At 39.5% G+C, this 19723-nt stretch overlaps 1 protein-coding gene across 1 annotated transcript in view; it reads left to right on the top strand.

Moving 5' to 3' along the window:
* Positions 1 to 19723, top strand: part of LOC135214979 (titin-like) — a gene marked incomplete in the record, with an annotated part of 228146 nt that overhangs the window by 178968 nt on the left and 29455 nt on the right. Inside the window, 1 exon segment of the mRNA XM_064249484.1 lies at positions 14061 to 14135. Within this exon segment, the coding sequence (XP_064105554.1) occupies positions 14061 to 14135 (75 nt within the window).

Genomic DNA, 19723 nt, shown 5'->3' on the forward strand with positions numbered 1-19723 from the left:
GACGGGGAGGAGGCTGCTCCCAAGACAAAGGTGTTGTCTGAGTCATTTATTTGGCTACTGAAAGCAAAAAGGAGGTAGAGGACGAGGAGGAGGAGGAGGTAGAGGTAGAGGTAGAGGAGAAGGAGGAGGAGGAGGAGGAGGGGGGAAGATGAAGAGAAGAAGTAGAGAAAAGAGTAGGCGGAAGGCCTGCGTAGGTACTGAGGACCTCCTCTGCTTCATTCTCCCCTGCCTTCAGAATCTAAAGCCAATTTCGTTTTCCTCCTCCTCCTCCTCCTCCTCCTCCTCCTCCTCCTCCTCCGTCTTCTTCTTCTTCATACGAATTCCTCTTCTTTCTCCTCCGAATTCCTTTGCCGTTTGATGAAGTGTTTACTGCAGCTCGAAAGCAGTTTTATTAATCTGCTACTAAATTTTACAAAGTACTCTTGCACCAAGACTGCCTTTTACTCGCCTCCCCCATCAACCCCCCATGGGATTCCAATAGAAGGCTACGTCATTCAATGAGAATCCGCCCAGTCGTGCAAGGCGGACTTTCTTCTCCCATTTTACTGTGTGGAGAGTTTATGTATATTATAAATATATGTATGTTATATATGTATATTTTATATATATTATATGTGTGTCATTGTTGTGTGTCAGAGTGTAAAGCACCTTTATACAGGCATAATACATGTGTACGAAGCAACCCACTACTAAACTTACCTAGAGTTTCATAACAATAGTAAAGTTATGTGGTGTATCGTTCTTTTAGTCTCTCTCTCTCTCTCTCTCTCTCTCTCGGGAAATTGTTTCTTTATACCCTGGAGTGAAGCTAGGTCTCTATGCTTTGGTAAATAGGAAGGTCTTTTGATAGAGAAATGTATTCCTGTGTTGCTCTCAGATCCTAGTATTTTCCTGCTAAAACCTCTCAATTATAAAACGGTTGTCACCATCTATTGCTATAGATGTGAACACTCGGTGCTTATAACATTTGCTTTTCTTGAGTTTATCATTTGACAAGTGTCTCATCTTGGACCTTCACCACTGGGTAGCTATGGCTAAATTTGGGTAAGCTTTCGTGTCAAGTCAGTGGGTGAAGAATGGAGTGTGGGAATTCATCTTCCATATGGAAACTCCTTCGGTTGTAGCAATTCGCCAACGACACCTAATGACGAGTGTTTGCAACTTCACGTCATGATGACGTGTCACTCTTCTCTCCACCTTTCTTATAAGATAATGAGATCATTTTTACAGCACTTGAGTTCATTGTCTTCTCCTAGAGGCGTGTGGCATGCCCGCGATCTTGGCATGCTCGGTGATATCATTAATATTCCGTGTGTAATACGATTACAGCTAATAACATTCAGCCCTCATACCAACGACCTCCTTCGGGACGGCGCGTTTGACTAATGGAGCCATTGACACGGGCCGTTTAAGTTTGATGGAGATATTAGAGAGAGAATAAAAAAGGGGAAAGAATCCCTCTGAGGAAGCTGTTGAAGCTATGTGTAGTGGCACTGATTTCGTAGAGGGGAGAAGTGCCATGTCACTCGAGCTGGGTTTTCGGCATCTTGTAGTGTCTACTGCTAACTTCATATCCAGAGTTTGGAGATGTTAGTGAGAGAACAAGAAAGGGAAAGAATCCCTCTAAGGAAGCTGTTGAAGTTATGTATAGTGCTACTAATTTCGTAGAGGGGGGGGAAACTTGGTCTTAGTGCCATGTGGCTCGAGCTGGGTTTTCGGCATCTTGTAGTGTCTACTTCTAACTTGATATCCAGAGTTTGCCATTTAAGCCTCAGCGTTACCGCTGGATGGTATGTGATAATTGCCTTATCTGTCTATATGTCTTTCCTGACCCTTTTGTATGTTTGTATGTTTTGAAATGTTCGAGGTTAGACGCTGAATCGGCTATGCATACCTCACTACAGTTGCAATGTCAAGGTTGCCTTGCAGGTGAAAGGTCAAATAGGCATTAGCCATTGCTTTTCATGGACACATCACATTTCTGTACTAGAACAGAACTGAAGCCAAGCATCTGCGTTTTAAGTAGTTTCACACTGGTAAAAAACTGAGGTGACTTGAGTTTTACTACCTGAATCTGTTGATTTGTGCTAAGTTTGGCTACTAGATGCAGGGGATGCCAGAATGTAAAGCTCGTGTAAGGCAGCCTTTGGAGCAAGTGTGGTCGAGGTTAGGAAATGAATTTTGAATTTCATTCCATTTTCTTATACTCCTTATGCGTCGATAAATATTTAATTCAAGTGCATTGATAAAATATATCGTTTTTATTATTTTCTTGTATGTATCACCTTATTAGTTTCACACAAGTGACGTCTGTCGTATTGTGCTCTTACTTTTTTTTAATTGGTTGACACGAGGACATTGTTGGCCGTGAATAAATGTCACACGGAGCAAATGAGGTTTTTTAAGACATTGTCCTGCAAGACTGTGCGCACATGTACGTGTACTCTGCTTGTACGTCAGCATATGTACGTTAACGTTCCATCCTCTTGAGAACCATCTCGTGTCGAATCAGGGTTCCGGCAAGCACTGGTTTTATTGCTTGTCTACTACTCCCTAAAATAAGTATGAATATACACAGATGACAAAGGCCAGCATACTACTGGCACTGAGTCAGAGAGAGAGAGAGAGAGAGAGAGAGAGAGAGAGAGAGAGAGAGAGAGAGAGAGAGAGAGAGAGTTTTGTCGTAGGAGGTGACGCAAGGTGGGAGAGCCAGCAGTGATTTGAGGATACCTGCGAGGAAATAAAGCCTCATTCGAGCGAGGTCCTCATCTACGCTTAAAAATCTCTTTCGAGTTTTTCAAACAAATACTCGAAAAACATCTTGTTCGTATAGCTGCGCTTCACGTGTCACAGGCTGCGTTTTGAGAGATTTGATCGTAACAAAGTGCTGGCCATTAATCTTAGTCTCGTTTTGCCCTAATGCCCAGGATTTCAACAAATGGCCGAACACATCGCAGGAGCCTATTTCAAAGAGGGTTTCATTCCTTGATGTAGTTTTAATTTTAAGTCTTGCCTCTTCCTTCTTTCTTTGTTGTCCATGACGTCATGGATTTACTTAGCTTTTATGTAATGTATTGAAGGTTAGCTAATGACCGTGATTTTTCTGAAAGCAGAAATTATTCATGTGGAAATTTATAGACGTCACTTCATTGTTTACGTTCTGTGCCAAGAAAAACTGTTGTAAGAAGTTGTAGAAACTGAGGCTCTGAACTTTTTTTGCAACACTGCGTATGATAACAGGGAATATCGTATAAGCGTTCTCTCTCTCTCTCTCTCTCTCTCTCTCTCTCTCTCTCTCTCTCTCTCTCTCTCTCTCTCTGTGCACACCTCAACTTGTCATCTGAAGTTACAGAAGGTTTGCCTTAAATGGACAAAGCAAAACTTCATATTTACATGCTTTCATTTTTTACAGTAGAGATTCTTTTCTGTGCGAAGTATTCCTTGTAGATTACACATACTTCATACATTAGGTCATTTCTTCTTCCCCTTTGGCTAAAATTGACTCGACGCATAATTCAAACTCTGCTCGCGACTCGGCCCACCCGAAGGGCACGTATGTTGACAATGGCTCCTTCCCAGTTGTCCTATGGTGCGTGTGTGTGTGTGTGTGTACGGAAAACTGTGTCCAAGGCTGGCAGTATGTGTCATGTATACATGCCTAAACAGACACACACGCATACACACTTATAAACGCATTATATATAGATATATAATAAGGGCCTGTATATTTTTTCTATCTATATACTGTTACTGGCAGCTGTATGATAGTGAACGACTTTGCAGAATCCATACGTTATTTCAATATTAACCAAACTGTCCTGGAGCCAACATTTGAATTGGTCACCGGCGTTGTTGAAAGGGTTTTTTTGGGGGGGTGTATGTGTAGATGTGTATATGTGTAGATGTGTGTGTGTAGGTTGGGGCATGGGAAGAGTTAGATAGTTGGCTACACCACTCCATCTATCGGAACCATTCGGAAAAGCAGTGGCGATGACCGTCATCTCTCCTTTTAGCCTCGATTTCCTCTCGCACAGGAGGAGCTGCTGCTGTCTTCCCCCCTTCCCCTACCCCCTTCCTCTCCATTGGGGAGGGGGAAACCACTGACTCAGTCTTCACCTACAGACACCAAATGCTGACGATCGCCTCCTCTCCGCAACAGATCCGAGTGAGATTCTCGGGGCGAAACAGACGCCAGAGTTTTCCCACATACTTCTTCGACGGTCTCTCTCTCTCTCTCTCTCTCTCTCTCTCTCTCTCTCTCTCTCTCTCTCTCTCTCTCATGAAGAAGCTATGGAAATCGAATGGGGCAGTAATCGTTGCCTCGTCTTTTCTGGGGAGCCACAACCTGTTATGGGAAACGGCTGAGTTCTATAAAATAAAAAAAAAAAAAAAAAAAAAATTAAAAAAAATAAAAAAAAGTAAAAAGATCTGTCACGTTGACCCAGTTTTGGTTGGAATCTGATGACAAGTATAATTTTATGCCTCACAAGGCAATGAAGACTGTGTGTGTGTGTGTTCATCCCATCCTGTTTGCATCTAGAGTATCATGGGTGACCTTCCTCTCTCTCTCTCTCTCTCTCTCTCTCTCTCTCTCTCTCTCTCTCTCTCTCTCTCTCTCTCTCTGTTGGACTTCGTGACATCAAGGGGATTACGAGACGTCATAGATGCCAGTCACTTTTAATCCTGGTCGGTGTTGATCCTGCTTTTAAGTATTATTTTGAAACTGAAATCCTCATTTGTCAGAGTTCGAGTGACTGCAGACGTGGGTCCCCTACGAAATTCTGGTTTTAGGACCATTGAACGGTCGAAAACTCTTTTAATCTTATTGATTGATCTGCTTACAATAATGTTCCAAGTATAATTTTTCGTTGTTTATCTTACCAAGTACCCTGTGGATTCGCGTGTTGACTTACTGTTAAGCTTTCAAAAACAATAACAAAACTAGTCTCTCTCGAAGTAATTGATTTCGGTAAACAAACATACGTTTTCTACTGACAAGATGTGTTCATAGAGAGAGAGAGAGAGAGAGAGAGAGAGAGAGAGAGAGAGGATAGAAAATTTTTTAACATTCTTATTTTTGCTGATTCAGGACTTCATGTCCAAATGAGCTGCTATGGGCTTGACTACGTTCCCAAGGTAGAGCAGTTTCATATGTTTTCATCTAGCTCTGCACTATGGCTACACTAAGGCTAAGTAAGTGTCATGCATGGTTGTATGTACTGTTTGGAAGTCTGGTGCTTCTAGTAAATTATTCTGAGGAAGAAAAATTATTCTGGGCTGACTACGCATGATTTGTAAGACGTCCACAGTGAGAGAGAGAGAGAGAGAGAGAGAGAGAGAGAGAGAGAGAGAGAGAGAGAGAGAGAGAGAGGAAAGTGTTCTGGATCAGGTGAGAGAGTGCGAACTTTTTACCTCAAGGCCAAGAGGAGGCCACCGCCACCTGCCTTCTCATGCCGATAGCGCACACACACACTCAAGTGGAGTCCCACTTGAATAAAGTTGTCTCAAGGGCGTGACGATGATGCTCTCGGGGGTAATGCTACCTGGTCCTCGGGGCCTTTAAATAGTGCCAGAGGTTAATCATCAGTGGAGCCGAAGATTTGTTTTGATTTCGGATGAGACTCGAGAGTTCTTCGTGGATTCGAGGTAGTTTTTAACTTCTCTCCAGTAATTTGGTCTGACGAAACTTCTGTGTCTTTATGTGTTGAATCTGAATTTTCGTTTTGCCATTGCTTTTTTGTAATTGATTGGTAGATGCTATATAAAGGCTTCATTTGCAGGTTATATGTACATATATTTGTGTGAATGTGCGTGTATATATTTATTGTGTTCGAGGGAGTTTTTGGCTTCAGTAATTTGGTCAGACGTAACTTCTGTGTCTTAATGTGTTGGATCTGGATTTTAGTTTTACCATTACTTTTTTGCAATTGATGGGTAGATGCTATATAAAGGCTTCATTTGCAGGTTATATATACATATATTTGTGTGAATGTGCTTGCATATATATATATATATTTTTTTTTAACTTCTCTTCAGTAATTTGGTCAGACGAAACTTCTGTCTCTATGGGTTGAATCTGAATTTTAGTTTTACCGTCCCTTTTTGTAAGTATGGGTAGATGCTATATTGAGGCCTAATTTACAGGTTATATATACATATATTTGTGTGAACGTGTGTATATATATTAATTGTGTTTATACCTGCTATCACTTACTCGACTATAATTACACGTGAGAGACGTCATGAGTACAGAACGTCCCACAATGACGTGGCCAAAATAGAATAGAATTGGATTTGATTCTTTATTGTCAGTTGTTTATGGAGCGTCGAGTGTCATTGTGTATAAATAAACAAGGCAGCCTATTGATAGCTCCCTGTGTAATGCAGGCTGGTTCGACTTTGGCTGGTCTCTCTGCAGCGAGGTTATGTTTTATTATCTTATATGCATTCATGTGCATTCTCGCATCTGCCGTATTCTTACGTGACTAGAATGATATTTATGGTTACCCATAGCAAGCCTAAATCCGTAAGTGTGTTTTTATTTTTATTTTTATTTTTTTTTTTTTTTTTTTGGCTTGAGGGTGGACTGCTTACTTTAGCTTTTCTCTCTGTTTAACTTTTGGCTTTTATCATTTTTCATTTTACTCGTAGTCTTTCTAAAGGGAAATCAGAAGTATTTTGCTCATCTCTTGATGGCATTCTTACATTTGGAAATAGTTCCTTTAACAGCAAGGTTGAAGTGTTGAAATATCCCAAGCATATGTTTAGCCAACGAAATTTCTTATTGTTTCTACTTTTTCATACTTTGACCCTATTTTAGTTTTACGTCGGTATCTAGGTTTCCTTTAAAAAAAAGAAGTAAAGTTTCATTGAGTCTCAAATATTGGAATATGACGGATTAGAAGTTATAACTTCGTATGGACAATGTTCGCAATTCATAGAATCTCTCTCTCTCTCTCTCTCTCTCTCTCTCTCTCTCTCTCTCTCTCTCTCTCTCTCTCTCTCTCTCTCTCTCTCTCTCTCGTATTAGTCAGAGGTTGTAGAACTGGGAGCCAAGAAGGTATTTCTTTTCGTATATTTTGTTGTACATGATTTCTTTACATGTATATATTCTTTGAGGAATATTAGATTATGTAAGCGGAGTCCCTGACTTAGTGGATGCTGGATTAGCCCAACTATTTCATCAGTGTATTTGTTTATAAGTAAATTCATTTTTACGCTGATATATTGACACTGGCTAGCTATTCCCTCTTTACTTCATATTGTATTTCCTCCAAAAAGCATAAAATAATTTTTTATTCTTCCTATAAAAACCAATTATGAAAACCGACATCTAGTGTTTCATTCATCTTAGCTATAGTTGTTTGTGAATAAGTCTATTGAATTTGGGCGCCCAAGTTAACATATAGACTCTCGTGGATTTTCTTAATTTCATCTGATTTAATTTTCAAAATGCGTATCATTTCTGGCATTTCTCTTTATCAGAATCGTGCAGGGGATTCTAAATTTATGTTTTGAGCTGATACCTAATTTCATTCTCAATTATAATAATTTTGATATTTTCCAATACGTACGGTGTTCTAGTAAGGGTTTAAGTTAATTAATTACGTTTTTTCCAGTCTGCCTCTTGTAGGTATCGTACAGTGGATTCTAGATTTATAATTTTAATTGATACCTAATTTTATTCTCAATTATAATAATTTAATGGTTGCAGGTCCACAATAATATAGCATGTGAGTATATTGTCTTTGATCGATATTAAAAGCTTTCGAACCTTGTACTAGATTCGAAAACTTTTAATATCCATTAGAGACCATATACTCACATGCTATATTATTGTAGACCTGCAACCATTGTCATCATTTTCGACACGGAAAATTGTGCCAAATAATTTTAATATCCAATACGTACGGTGTTCTAGTAAGGGATTCTGTTCATTTCGTGATTTTTTTTTTCATTCTGTCTCTCAGAACACGTTTTCATTGCAGATGCGAGAATTTATTTTCGATCTTTATACCCAGCGAGATATAAATTCCTTCTTTATTCTTCCTCGCCGGTCGCTGACGAAGAAATGTTGCATAACAATTTAGTTGCAACTCTCGGGAGTTTGGGGAGAGGACCACTCGCCCCCCCCCCCCCCCCCCCCCCCCCCCCCCCTTCCCCTTGTGTTGCACAGGGGACCAAAATAGTGACTATTCTCACTGACTATTCTTCTTCCCAGGGCATTACACTCTCCTCTAGGAAGACCAGAGCTTTGCCAGAATTCCTTGTTACAACCCCGCCCCCCCTTTCTCTCTCTCTCTCTCTCTCTCTCTCTCTCTCTCTCTCTCTCTCTCTCTCTCTCTCTCTCGGTTTATCATTTTTCTGAAATTACTCTCTTTATGTTTACGTGTTTATTTCGGAATTTGACATTTGTAACTGAGTATTTTTTTATTGTTTTTATTTGTGTTGTAATGTATTTTTTTTCTTTTTTGCTTTGTTTTATATTCAGTTACGGATAAATTTTGAGTGTTTTGGTAATCGTACTTATTTGGTTATATTTAACTTACTATATCTAGTTTTTAATTTATCACTTATTTACGTATTGATTTTTTACGTTTACTAGTTACACAGTACATCGTATTTAACCATTTGTTTCAATAAAGTCCGAATGTGCACGTTAAGGGTCGAATCTATATAGCTTTTTGCCGTTTATTCGCTGCATAATGTAACCGTTTCACGCAAATTGAATGAATGTGCAAGCACTATAGACATTATGCAGTTGACAGCAAAGTCACGTTGACCCACGGTAGGTACCTACCGTCCTTCTCCCCAAATGTGCTTCCGGACTCCCCGGGGCGCTTACAGAAATTCTCGTTTGTTGCCAGGCCATAAGTATCCTAGATCCAGTTGAATGCATCATCCTGCAAGGTAGCAAGTCTTTTAAAAAAATACTCCTTTTCCTGGTGAGCTGTTTGGGACATTGGTGTGTGTGTGTGTGTGTGTATATATATATATATATATATATATATATATATATATATATATATATACACACACACACACACACACACACACACACACACACACACACACACACACACACACGGATTCCATAGGTCTAACGTCATCAAGCTGACCGTCCTCATGGCGACACAGAAGATTGAGTGTATGAGAGAGAATGTAGTATTTCTCGTTTTCTTTCATCCCAAATTACAAGAGGGGGTTACTTAACGCTGACCACTTACTATTTCTGCGTGTGTCATATACTTACATACATACCTACATAGCAGAAGGAAATATGAAAAACGTGGTATAAGTCTTGATGAGTTTAGCCTACGTATACATTACGTGTTCTGTTAATTCCAAACACACACACAATATTATATAAATCTATATATATATATATATATATATATATATATATATATATATATATATATATCGAACCCTCAGGTCTTTCAGTTGATCGCGTGTTTATATTTTGTCATATGTGGGTGTGTTTGAATTCCCAAGAACACGTAGTGTATAGCTATGTAGGCTAAACTCATCAAGGTTTATACCACGTTTTTCATATTTTATCTGTGGTATGTATGTATGTATGTATGGATGTAACACCACGCAGAAGTAGGTGGTCATTGTTGAGGACCCCCTTTTAATTCGGGATGAGAGAAAACGAGAAATACATTCTCTCTCATACACTCAATCTGTGTCGCCACGAGGACGCTCAGTTTGATGAAGTTAGTCCTAAGGAATCCGTTTTCTGTCTTGTGGCTATTGGACCATTTTCTTTGGTCAAATTATAGGGACGACTATGTCTCTCTCGTTCTCTCTCCGGCCTTGCATTCTCAGTGACTAAGGCTGCCTCTTGGTATCCCGTCCACGTGCAGAGAGGTAGTACCTGCATAAAAAAAAATTTGCAAGGGGATGCAGTCTGATATCCTTGAGTTCTAAATGCTTATTTTAATAGTTACGTCTTAAATCTTCACAATGGAGAAATAAGACAGAAAATGGTAAAAGTAGGATCTAGAAATCTGTAGCGTATTTGACTGAGTGTCCTGATATGTCTCTGTGCACAGCTTCATTTCTAAGTGGAGACACATTATTATTATTATTATTATTATTATTATTATTATTATTATTATTATTATTATTAATGAATGTATTTATAGTGGTCATAGGCAGGATTTCGTTTAGTAAGTAAAGTTAGTATAGGAAGTATATGTATACTCCACACCACGTATACTTTCTTATAGCATAAACCTGCAATAAAATACTGATAGGAAAAACTTAATGGAAAGAAGTTACTCCACTCTCAATAGTATATCTTACTACAGTGACGAGCGGCAGTAAAACTGATATATGTAAAAAAGAATTACTCAAGATAGAAAACGGGGTAGCGAGCTCCTAAATGCCTTAGCGTGTAAACTAAGAGAAAATAAACAAAAGTACTGTAGCTGGGAGACCGAGAAATATTTCCAAAAAAGTAGAAAACTAGATGGACCATAAACCTCGCGGTGAAGACCGGCACAAACAGGCTAGGAAGGGAAGTTTATAAACTGTGTACATTACACCAGCCATCTCCAGCCAGACCAGATATAAGTTAGACCTAGTACTAGTCAACATCAACCCGACCACAAAGCATAACAGTTATCAAGTGTTATTGTGTGTGTGTGTGTGTGTGTGTGTGTCTCTCTCTCTCTCTCTCTCTCTCTCTTTCTTCATTGTTTGCCTAAGGGTGACCAACAACTTTGTTTTCTTAGTAAGCTGAAACCAGACCATCGGCCATTATTTCCGGGTATGAGTAGAGACGCAAGATGTATGCAGCGTTTTCTCTCTCTCTCTCTCTCTCCTCTTCTCCTCCTCTCTCCCTCCTCTCTCTCTCGCTCTCTCTCTCTCTCTTCTCTCTCCTCTCTCACACTCTCTCTCACACTGAAATTTCACTACTACTATACTACTATACTATTATATATTATTATTATTTTATTATTATTATTATTATTATTATTATTATTATTATTATTATTATTAATTCTTTAGTTGCGAGGAACAGTTGGGAAAAAGTAAAGACTTTTAGAAACTATGGCATCCTTGTTGAGAAAAAAAAAAAAAAAAAAAAAAAACAGACCAATAGAGAGACATATCAATACACAGATACAAAGCTTTAAAAAAAAAGTATTCAAATTTCCATATCCCCAAAACCACGGCAACAGAGAAACCTGTAAGATAAAAAAAAAAAAAAGTAAAGCGGAGACAGAATCATGATGCTATAAGGCAACACATCCCAGAGCAAAAGAGGGTGAAGAAGATCGCTGCCCCGTTGCGAGACAGTGTGTCACCACTCACCACCCTCGGAGGGAACCCCCTTATGAGCGTCTCTGGAGGTTAGTAGGTTATCAGTTGGGTGACTGACGACTGAGAGAGAGAGAGAGAGAGAGAGAGAGGCTGGTGGCAGTGAGTCACCAAGAATCTCGCCCTGCTCTCACGTCGGTAAAGCCAAGTCATTGGTAACACTTCCTAGTTTTTTTTATAAAGTCCTTTTCACGGCTAATGTGATAGGTACAACAACGTAGAGAGCACTGTTAATATCGTTACATCACTAGAAAGACACCCCAGTAGGAGGGTAATGTCGTCAGTGTACTCCAAGCGGTGCACTGTAGGCGTTACTTCAAGCTCTTTGCAGCCTGCATTCGGCCCCTAGCTACAACCCTTCTCATTTCTTTTACCATACCTCAGTTCATATTCCTCTTTTCTTCGAACTTCGCTGCACCCTCTCCTAACGATGGCCTCAGCATTATTCTCAGCTCTGATTGACCTCATAGGTCTCGGAGTTTGGCCTTTGGCCAAAGTTTTGTGATAGAATTCTAGTATGAAAATATAAGGAGAAACAGGAATGAGATGAAGAAACTCTTTGATGAAAAGTTCAAATAAGACGGACAGTAGACCAATTTTATTTGTATTTATTTATTTATTTATTTATTTATTTATTTATTTTCTTAAACTTTCAACCATCAGTACCCCTTTAAACAGAGATATTGGACACTAATGATAAGAAAACTGCTTGGTAAATAATGGCTAGGTTAATGATATATATATATATATATATATATATATATATATATATATATATATATATATATATAGTGTACATATAATATTATATATATATATATATATATATATATATATATATATATATAGCGCGATTCTTTAACTAGATTCCACTGCTAAAGAGCGTTAAAATTTATCCATAAATATAAGAAAATATAGATTTATGTTTAAATCTTAATAATTGTTATTTAAAATATATTAATTGTTGTACAAGTTTCTTTAGTCGTTCATTTTACTAATTTTCTGTGATATATTATAGAAAACGGAAGAGCGTTTATATAGAAAATTGGAAGTTGAATCTAGAAGGTTAACTGTGATAGATGTGAACCATTCGAATACTTAAATTATTGTTTCTGATTTGTGAGATTTTCTTCATGATTCGACCCGTTTTCAGGTTTTCGTTGTACACAATTTCTTAATGTGAATCAAGTCTGGGTTTTATAACTTGTATTTAAATATTTTACTCTTTTTATTACATTGCTGATCCAGAAGTAATTTATGTGAAAGAAATATACGTATATGGTACAATACAAAATTCCTTCCGTCAATATTTTTCTAAATAAAAATTGTAGTGAGGTAATGAAATGTGGATAGTCATGCCCGTAGAATTTATCAACTTGCCGTGTGCTTATATTTGGCTGCAAGTCAAAATGAGCTGGATATTAGTTGCTTAAATATCGACCTAAGGTCATGGGAGTAAATTAATTTTAAACATTGACAATTATTATAGAAATAAAAGCAAACAGATTGGTAATTTCGCAGACAGTTCATTTTAAGATATTTTTAATGAAGGTGCCGTGTTAACTCTTTTCACAGTTTCGTGTAATGAAGTTATTTGTAAAATTTCAATGTTCAAATGATATCCAGATACTTACTAAGCTTTGCTTACATGTTTGGGATTTAGCCTTGATCTTGGCTAATACGTTTTGAGCTGCTTCTTCCCCCGTCGGCCACCTTACGAAAGAATATCCATTTGATGACACTGATTGACGTCTGTAGTACTTCGCAAAAAAAAAGAAAAAAATATATTTTTTTACAAGATTTTTTTTAAAGGTTCCGTAACATCTCGTTATGTGAGTGGATGGGGTACCGTAGACGCAATGACATGCTTCTTAATTATACAATTAATTACGTATGATGTAATATTCGCTGCCCGTTTAATTTCTAAATATATCCGGTGACGTAATCAAATTTAAGCCTTTAATACGTAAATATATATATATATATATATATATATATATATATATATATATATATATTGTGTGTGTGTGTATACATATACATATACATACATACGTAATAAAGGCAAAAGTTTGATGACGTCGATGAACCTCCTGAACCTCATATATATATATATATATATATATATATATATATATATATATATACTATATATATATATGTATACCTATATATATATATTTATATATATATATTATATATATATGTATGTATGTATTTAAGAGGTTCAGGAGGTCCATTGATACTCTACATGTAGGCCAAGATTTATTATCATAAAACGTTTCGCACATCAACTTTGTGCATCTTCAGTCTGTTAAAAGAGAAATGCATATATTAAAAACTAAATATAAAGATTCACAATAGTATTTATGTTAAAATGTAATAAAAATATAAATAGTTAAAAAAAGGAGAAGACCCACTGAGGTACCAACCAACTATAGAATGGAAGGAAAGCAAGGAATGTATTTTGACTAGAGAGCCAGGTCCAAAGGAATGACCTTAGAAGGAGCCAGGTCCAAAGGAATGACCTTTGAGAGAGCCAGGTCGAAGACGTTGACTATGCCAGGTGTCGAGGTGAAGCCGAGGTGTTGTTATTGAATGGGGGAACCAGTCTTTTAATAAATAGCGATTCCAAAGTATAGTCAGGTGGTCCTCAAGTCATTATTTACTATGTAAGGTCATCTGCACCTTTCTTTTATTAATGTATATTTCTCTTCTTCCACCCGCAGGCGCAGGGAGAGTCAGTGATAGTGTGCGGGGTCAATATTTCAGAGGTCACAGACGATTTCAAGCTAAATCAACTGGTGAGTGTTGTTACTCTTCGTCATTGTTATGTTACGATTGACCTTGTAGCTTTTTCTGGGTCATTCTAATTGTTTTTTATCTTTTATTAAGTTCTGTCTTCATTACTATTTAATACAGGTGCCAATTTTTTTTAGTAAGCTCTGTCTTCACTTATTTTCATTACGGGTGCCAATTTTTTTTATTTTCATTAAGTTATGTCTTCAATTATTTTTACTACAGGTGCCAATTTTCAAGTGCCAATTTTTTTTTATTTTCATTAAGTTGTGCCTTCACTTATTTTCACTACCTGTAATTATGAAAACAGAACTTACAACACGCTACAGGTCTTCTCAATGACAGGTACCAATATCTGGCACTTGTAATTACCAAGGCAGAACTTACTACAGGTCCTCATCATTACAGATGCCAATATCTGGCGCCTGTAATTACAAAGATAGAACTTACTACTGGCTTCTGTAAATAAGAAGACAGAACTCACTACAGGTCTTTAAATGACAGATGCCAATATCTGGCACCTGTAATTAAAAAGACAGAAAATTCTACAGGACTCAAGGTGCCAATATTTGGCACCTATAGTAAAGCTCGGCTTATTGTCGTCATCAATATGTACAGTGGCAAGTATTATAACTTCTCAGAATGTCAGTGTATGTCCCAATCCTTTGGAGAGAGACAGACTGCCTCCTGCTGTTAAGGATCTTGATCAAGGCAGATCTTATTAAGGAAGACAAACTTGAAACTTGCAGCACGTGCTGGCACTTTTCAAGCAGAAGCATGAAGGAAAGAGAGAGAGAGAGAGAGAGAGAGAGAGAGAAGAGAGAGAGAGAGAGAGAGAGAGAGAAACTTGCGACGTCTGTATGCCCCTCGTGCCAGCCAGGTGTGGGCATCACAGAATGTGGATCTTGCACTTCTGTTCCTTTTTCCACTTTGGGCTTTGAGAGAGAGAGAGAGAGAGAGAGAGAGCCAACGCACTCGCACGCCCACTAAAATACAAGCATAAGTTTAGACGAGCCATCTGAAAAAAAAATTGACTGTCGCTACGGAGCACCCGCGAATTTTTTACTCTCTCTCTCTCTCTCTCTCTCTCTCTCTCTCTCTCTCTCTCTCTCCTCTCTCTCTCTCTCTGTAAGGTAGTCCTGTGGATGCTAGTTGGAAAATTATGAATGCAACACCATTGTAAATCCTTGAGTTAGATGAGTACTGATGACCAGAAATTTTTTACACAGGTTTAATGATTAGGAAAGGAATATGTAAAAATACTATTTTTAGATTCAGTTATGTTCCGTCAATAACATCCATATTAACTTACGTAGTCAGCGTTTTGTCGGTTTATGCTGAGAGAGAGAGAGAGAGAGAGAGAGAGAGAGAGAGACGGAAACCGGATCAAGAGACCTTAATCTTCCGTTGAGTGTTTCGAATTCCCGTCCCGTGTCTCATGGGCTCGCGAAAGGTGGAAATGGCGCGAGATGATTCCTATTCTATATATCTCGCCGGCCGGCCTTTGAAGGTTATGTAAACATGGTTGTTTGGATCCCCCTAAAAGGAATCTCGCCCTGTTTCTTTGCTTTGTATTTACGGTCCTTGACAAAAAACGGGGGCGTTTTTTTCCGGTTGTTTCTTCGTGTGAATGCCTCTGGAGGAACTTTCTTTTGTTCAGCGATCTTCGACGATATGCTTTCTTTCGTTCGTGCTAAGGAAGATGGCCTTATGTCAGCTGGAGCTCTTGTTCCTCTAGCACCCCGTGAGGGTACTTCTTTGAATTGCCACGTCTTACTGCCTTCGATCCCTTTATTTCGTACCCGGGCTAGATAAAAAGGCATTCGTTTGTCTCTCCGTCCCATTGACCCCCGTATTCGAAAGATATCAAGATGCGAAATGGCTTCGGTCATGAGGAATCTTATCTCCGTGAAAGTAACACGGACGGTTTCAGCCAGAAAGAAGAAGAGGGCCTGTGTTTCTCGCTCAGCCACGGCAAGATTTGGCATCGAGGAGGACGGTGAGAGGACCTGCTGGGACTGTGTCGGGAGGTTGGGGGGGGCCCCCACTCCTGGAGGAGGAGGTGGGAGATGAATGACTGGCCTCCTTTTGCCAAAACTGTTAAAGGTGTGTGTTTTTAGAGGAGGAAGGGGTGATGGACCAAGGGGTGGGAACCTGGGTTTTAAGAGATGAAGTAGGTGGACAGCAGAGCAGCCATCTGGGGCCTGTTTTGTCGGTGTATGTGTGAAAAGAAAAGAAGTATGAGGAGAGCGGTTTCACCTTCCCAACTTATTTTAGTATATAGCTGTAGCACATACTGCTATCTTAATTATGAATAAATCATTCGTATCTTGAGCATCTGATAGATTAAGAAACTTACAGCCTTATATACCATCAAGGAAAGCGTCCATTTTTCTCCCAGCTATCCCAGAGAAAACCGTTTTCCGTTCAAGATTGTGTGTTGGTGAACAACGTCTGTCGTCCTTGTTTGTCGCAGAAAGGGTGCCTCTTCTTCTTCTTCTTCTTCTTCTTCTTCTTCTTCTTCTTCTTCTTCTTCTTCTTCTTCATGTTTTCCTAAGTCGACAGCTTTTATTTTTATTTTCGTGAGTCAGTGTTTTACCGAAGAAGACTCAGTCCCAAGAGAGCGAGTGTCTCATTGCTTTTAAGACTCCATCACATCAGCCACCCCGTTTGGGAAATGAGACAGGAAATCAACAATAGAACATCACAAAGCGGGAAGACGCTCGTTTAGGGGAATTTCCCTGTAATCAGTCGCAGTACAGGGGAATTTTCTATTGGAAATCAGCGCGAGTGGGGGGGTTTTAAAATACCTCGTAAGTGACAACTGCAGCCTCCCAAAATAAGCCAAAACCCGGTGGTCATGCTTCTGCTAGCGAGGTCATGACCTTAAGGCCTAAATAAAACTCAGTTCTAACTTTAAAAATTGACAATGTTTCCTTTCTGTTCTCTGCACCTGTTGCTTCGCAGTTGACTAGTTGACTAAACATAGCGAAACCCCTGTTCCTTCACGCCACGTCTAAGTTTAGAATTGTGTATTATTCCTGTTTATAAGCGTGCTAAGATTATTCTCTTTCATCTTGCCCGGCGGTTGTCCTCCAGTTCTCCCTTTGATTTGGGTTGTGTGGAAGACTTTTCATAAAGTATCGTAAACATATTCGTTTTGTAGATATTAGTACACTTATATTTATGACTTGAAGCCTCACTTCAATGTATATAGTCCTCCAGTTCCCTCTGATTTGGGTTGTGTGGAAGACATTTCATAAAATATCGTAAACATATTCGTTTTGTAGATATTAGTACACTTACATTTAGGACTTGAACCTTCACTTAACTGTATATAGCATTGTCAGCAACTCCTTCATCTCAGTCCATTTCTCGCTACGCATCTTCGGAACTCTTCGATCGGACCAGCGAGGTGAACCTTGAGAACCATCGGAGGAGGGAGTGTTTACTCGAAAGTCAAGGTTTATGACCGTTTTCTCCCAGTGCCAGACGCCTTCGCACTTCATAATAATAAAGCGTTTAGATCGGGTTTAGGGTTTCTGGTCTTGTGTATAAGCTGAGGTTCTCTTCTAGATATCCTGGTATAGCGTTATTCACGTGTTTGTTTTTATTTATTTATTTAATATTTTTTTTTTTGAGGTTCTCATTTGGACTATCTGGACGACCCCATACATACACTCTATATATATATATATATATATATATATATATATTATATATATATATATGTATTATATATATGTGATGTATATATATGTATATATATATATATATATATATATATATATATATATATATATATATATATATATATATATATATATGAGTGAGAGAGAGAGAGAGAGCGAGAGAGAGGAGAGAGAGCAGATTTGAGAATTTCGAGACGGCACAGTCACGTGGAAAGGACGAAAGGTTGATGAAAAGTGTACGAGAATAATAATTCTTTTTATTGTTGAAATAGCGCTCTTCTGTAAAATCTTAATCTCTGTTCAGCCTTATAAAATTCGTTTATATCCGAGGCACCGCCTGTTATTGTTGTTGTCTTGAGATTAAGGTGGCCTTATGCCAGCACACGGGCTCTTGCTTCTAGAGCAGCCCGTAGAAAATACCTCCTTCTAATGGACTCGAATTCATTTCCCTCACGAAATATTCACACTCGACAGAGCCTGTCCCTTTTTCGCTCTGATCGCTCCTACCGGCCGCCACCTGTGGACTCCTGAATTCTGCCTGTGTGGGATTGAGTTGGTGGACTTAAAAAAAAAAAAAAAAGACAAGAAGGAAGAACAGGGGAAATGCTTCGTCTAGTATGTCCCGTTGCGAGCTTCCGCGCGCGCACGTAACTAGAGTGAGCATGTGGGTCACAAATAGCACCGAATTTGTGATTTCTTTTTTTATTGCTGTTTGTCGTTCAAGAGTCGACCCCCTCGCTCGCCTCTCTCTCTCTCTCTCTCTCTCTCTCTATCTGGTTTGTTTATAACTGATCTTGATTGGCTGCAGGTGATAATGTTTCCTTTACGTAACGGAGCCTCATAAATCTGTCCGTATAGGAAGCAAATAACGGCCTGCTTTAGGTATTGGCGCCCACGGCTCCGCTTCTGGGAATTGAGGAGTTTAAGGGGGGCGGGGCGGGGGGGGGCGTGAGAGGGTATAGGCAGCAGCAGCAACAGTCTTCCCTCTCGGCACCCTGCCAGACTTGGCACCCGGGCCATGGAGAGAGTTTCGAGAGATTGGGGGGGCGGAGGTTAAAGTTGGTTCAAAGCTGCTGGGAACATTCGTGACAACATCATTTATACACAAGAAGTTATCAGGGCTTTAACGATTAAGAGACAGGCTCCGATAAACCGAAAGGTTCCTGGTTCATTGCTGCTGGCAATATTGACTGCTTGGAGAAACCGAACTCCAAGCAAAGCTTGCTTTTTTTTTTGCGAAAAGGTCGAATCTGTACAGGAAGTTGGCGGAGGGGATAGAGGACAGGATCGGGGAGTGTAGACGTCCCCACCACCCTTCCCCCTCTTTTCTCCCTCAATCCTCCTCCTCCTCCTCCTCCTCCTCCACTACCACCTCCTCCTCCTGCCTCATTCCCTGGCATCCCGTCTTCCACACTGATTCCCGCCTTCGTGCAAACAAGAAGTTATTCTTCCTCTTCGCTTGTTTCATATGCGTGTGGGGTCGTGTGTGCGTATGTGTGTGTTTGCATCTGGCTCCCAACAAAGGGGGGGTGGGTAGTAATACCGGGACGGAGGAGGAGGAGGCCTGTTTCGTACACTCACACACACACACACATATGACTTCATAAACCATCGCCTCGTCGCCGCTTCGCCACACACACACACCGCCGAAGGGAATGCCGTCGACGGAGCTGCGCTGGACTTCTTGAAGGAGGTGGAAAGAAGAAGAAGAAGAACAGTTTTGAGACACCTCCTCTTCTGAAGTGTGGTTTAGACCTGTGATCAAAGACCTGCGAGGGAACTTGGTTGTCCGACAAGGACGATTTCGAAAGTCTCCCCCAGTCCTAATGCATCATCATCTTGAAAAAAAGGCAGTAGTCGACCCCTGAGTGAAATCATTGAAACAAGTTTGTCAATTTCGA

Source organism: Macrobrachium nipponense, chromosome 46 (assembly GCF_015104395.2).
Source record: "Macrobrachium nipponense isolate FS-2020 chromosome 46, ASM1510439v2, whole genome shotgun sequence".
Classification (NCBI taxonomy): domain Eukaryota; kingdom Metazoa; phylum Arthropoda; class Malacostraca; order Decapoda; family Palaemonidae; genus Macrobrachium; species Macrobrachium nipponense.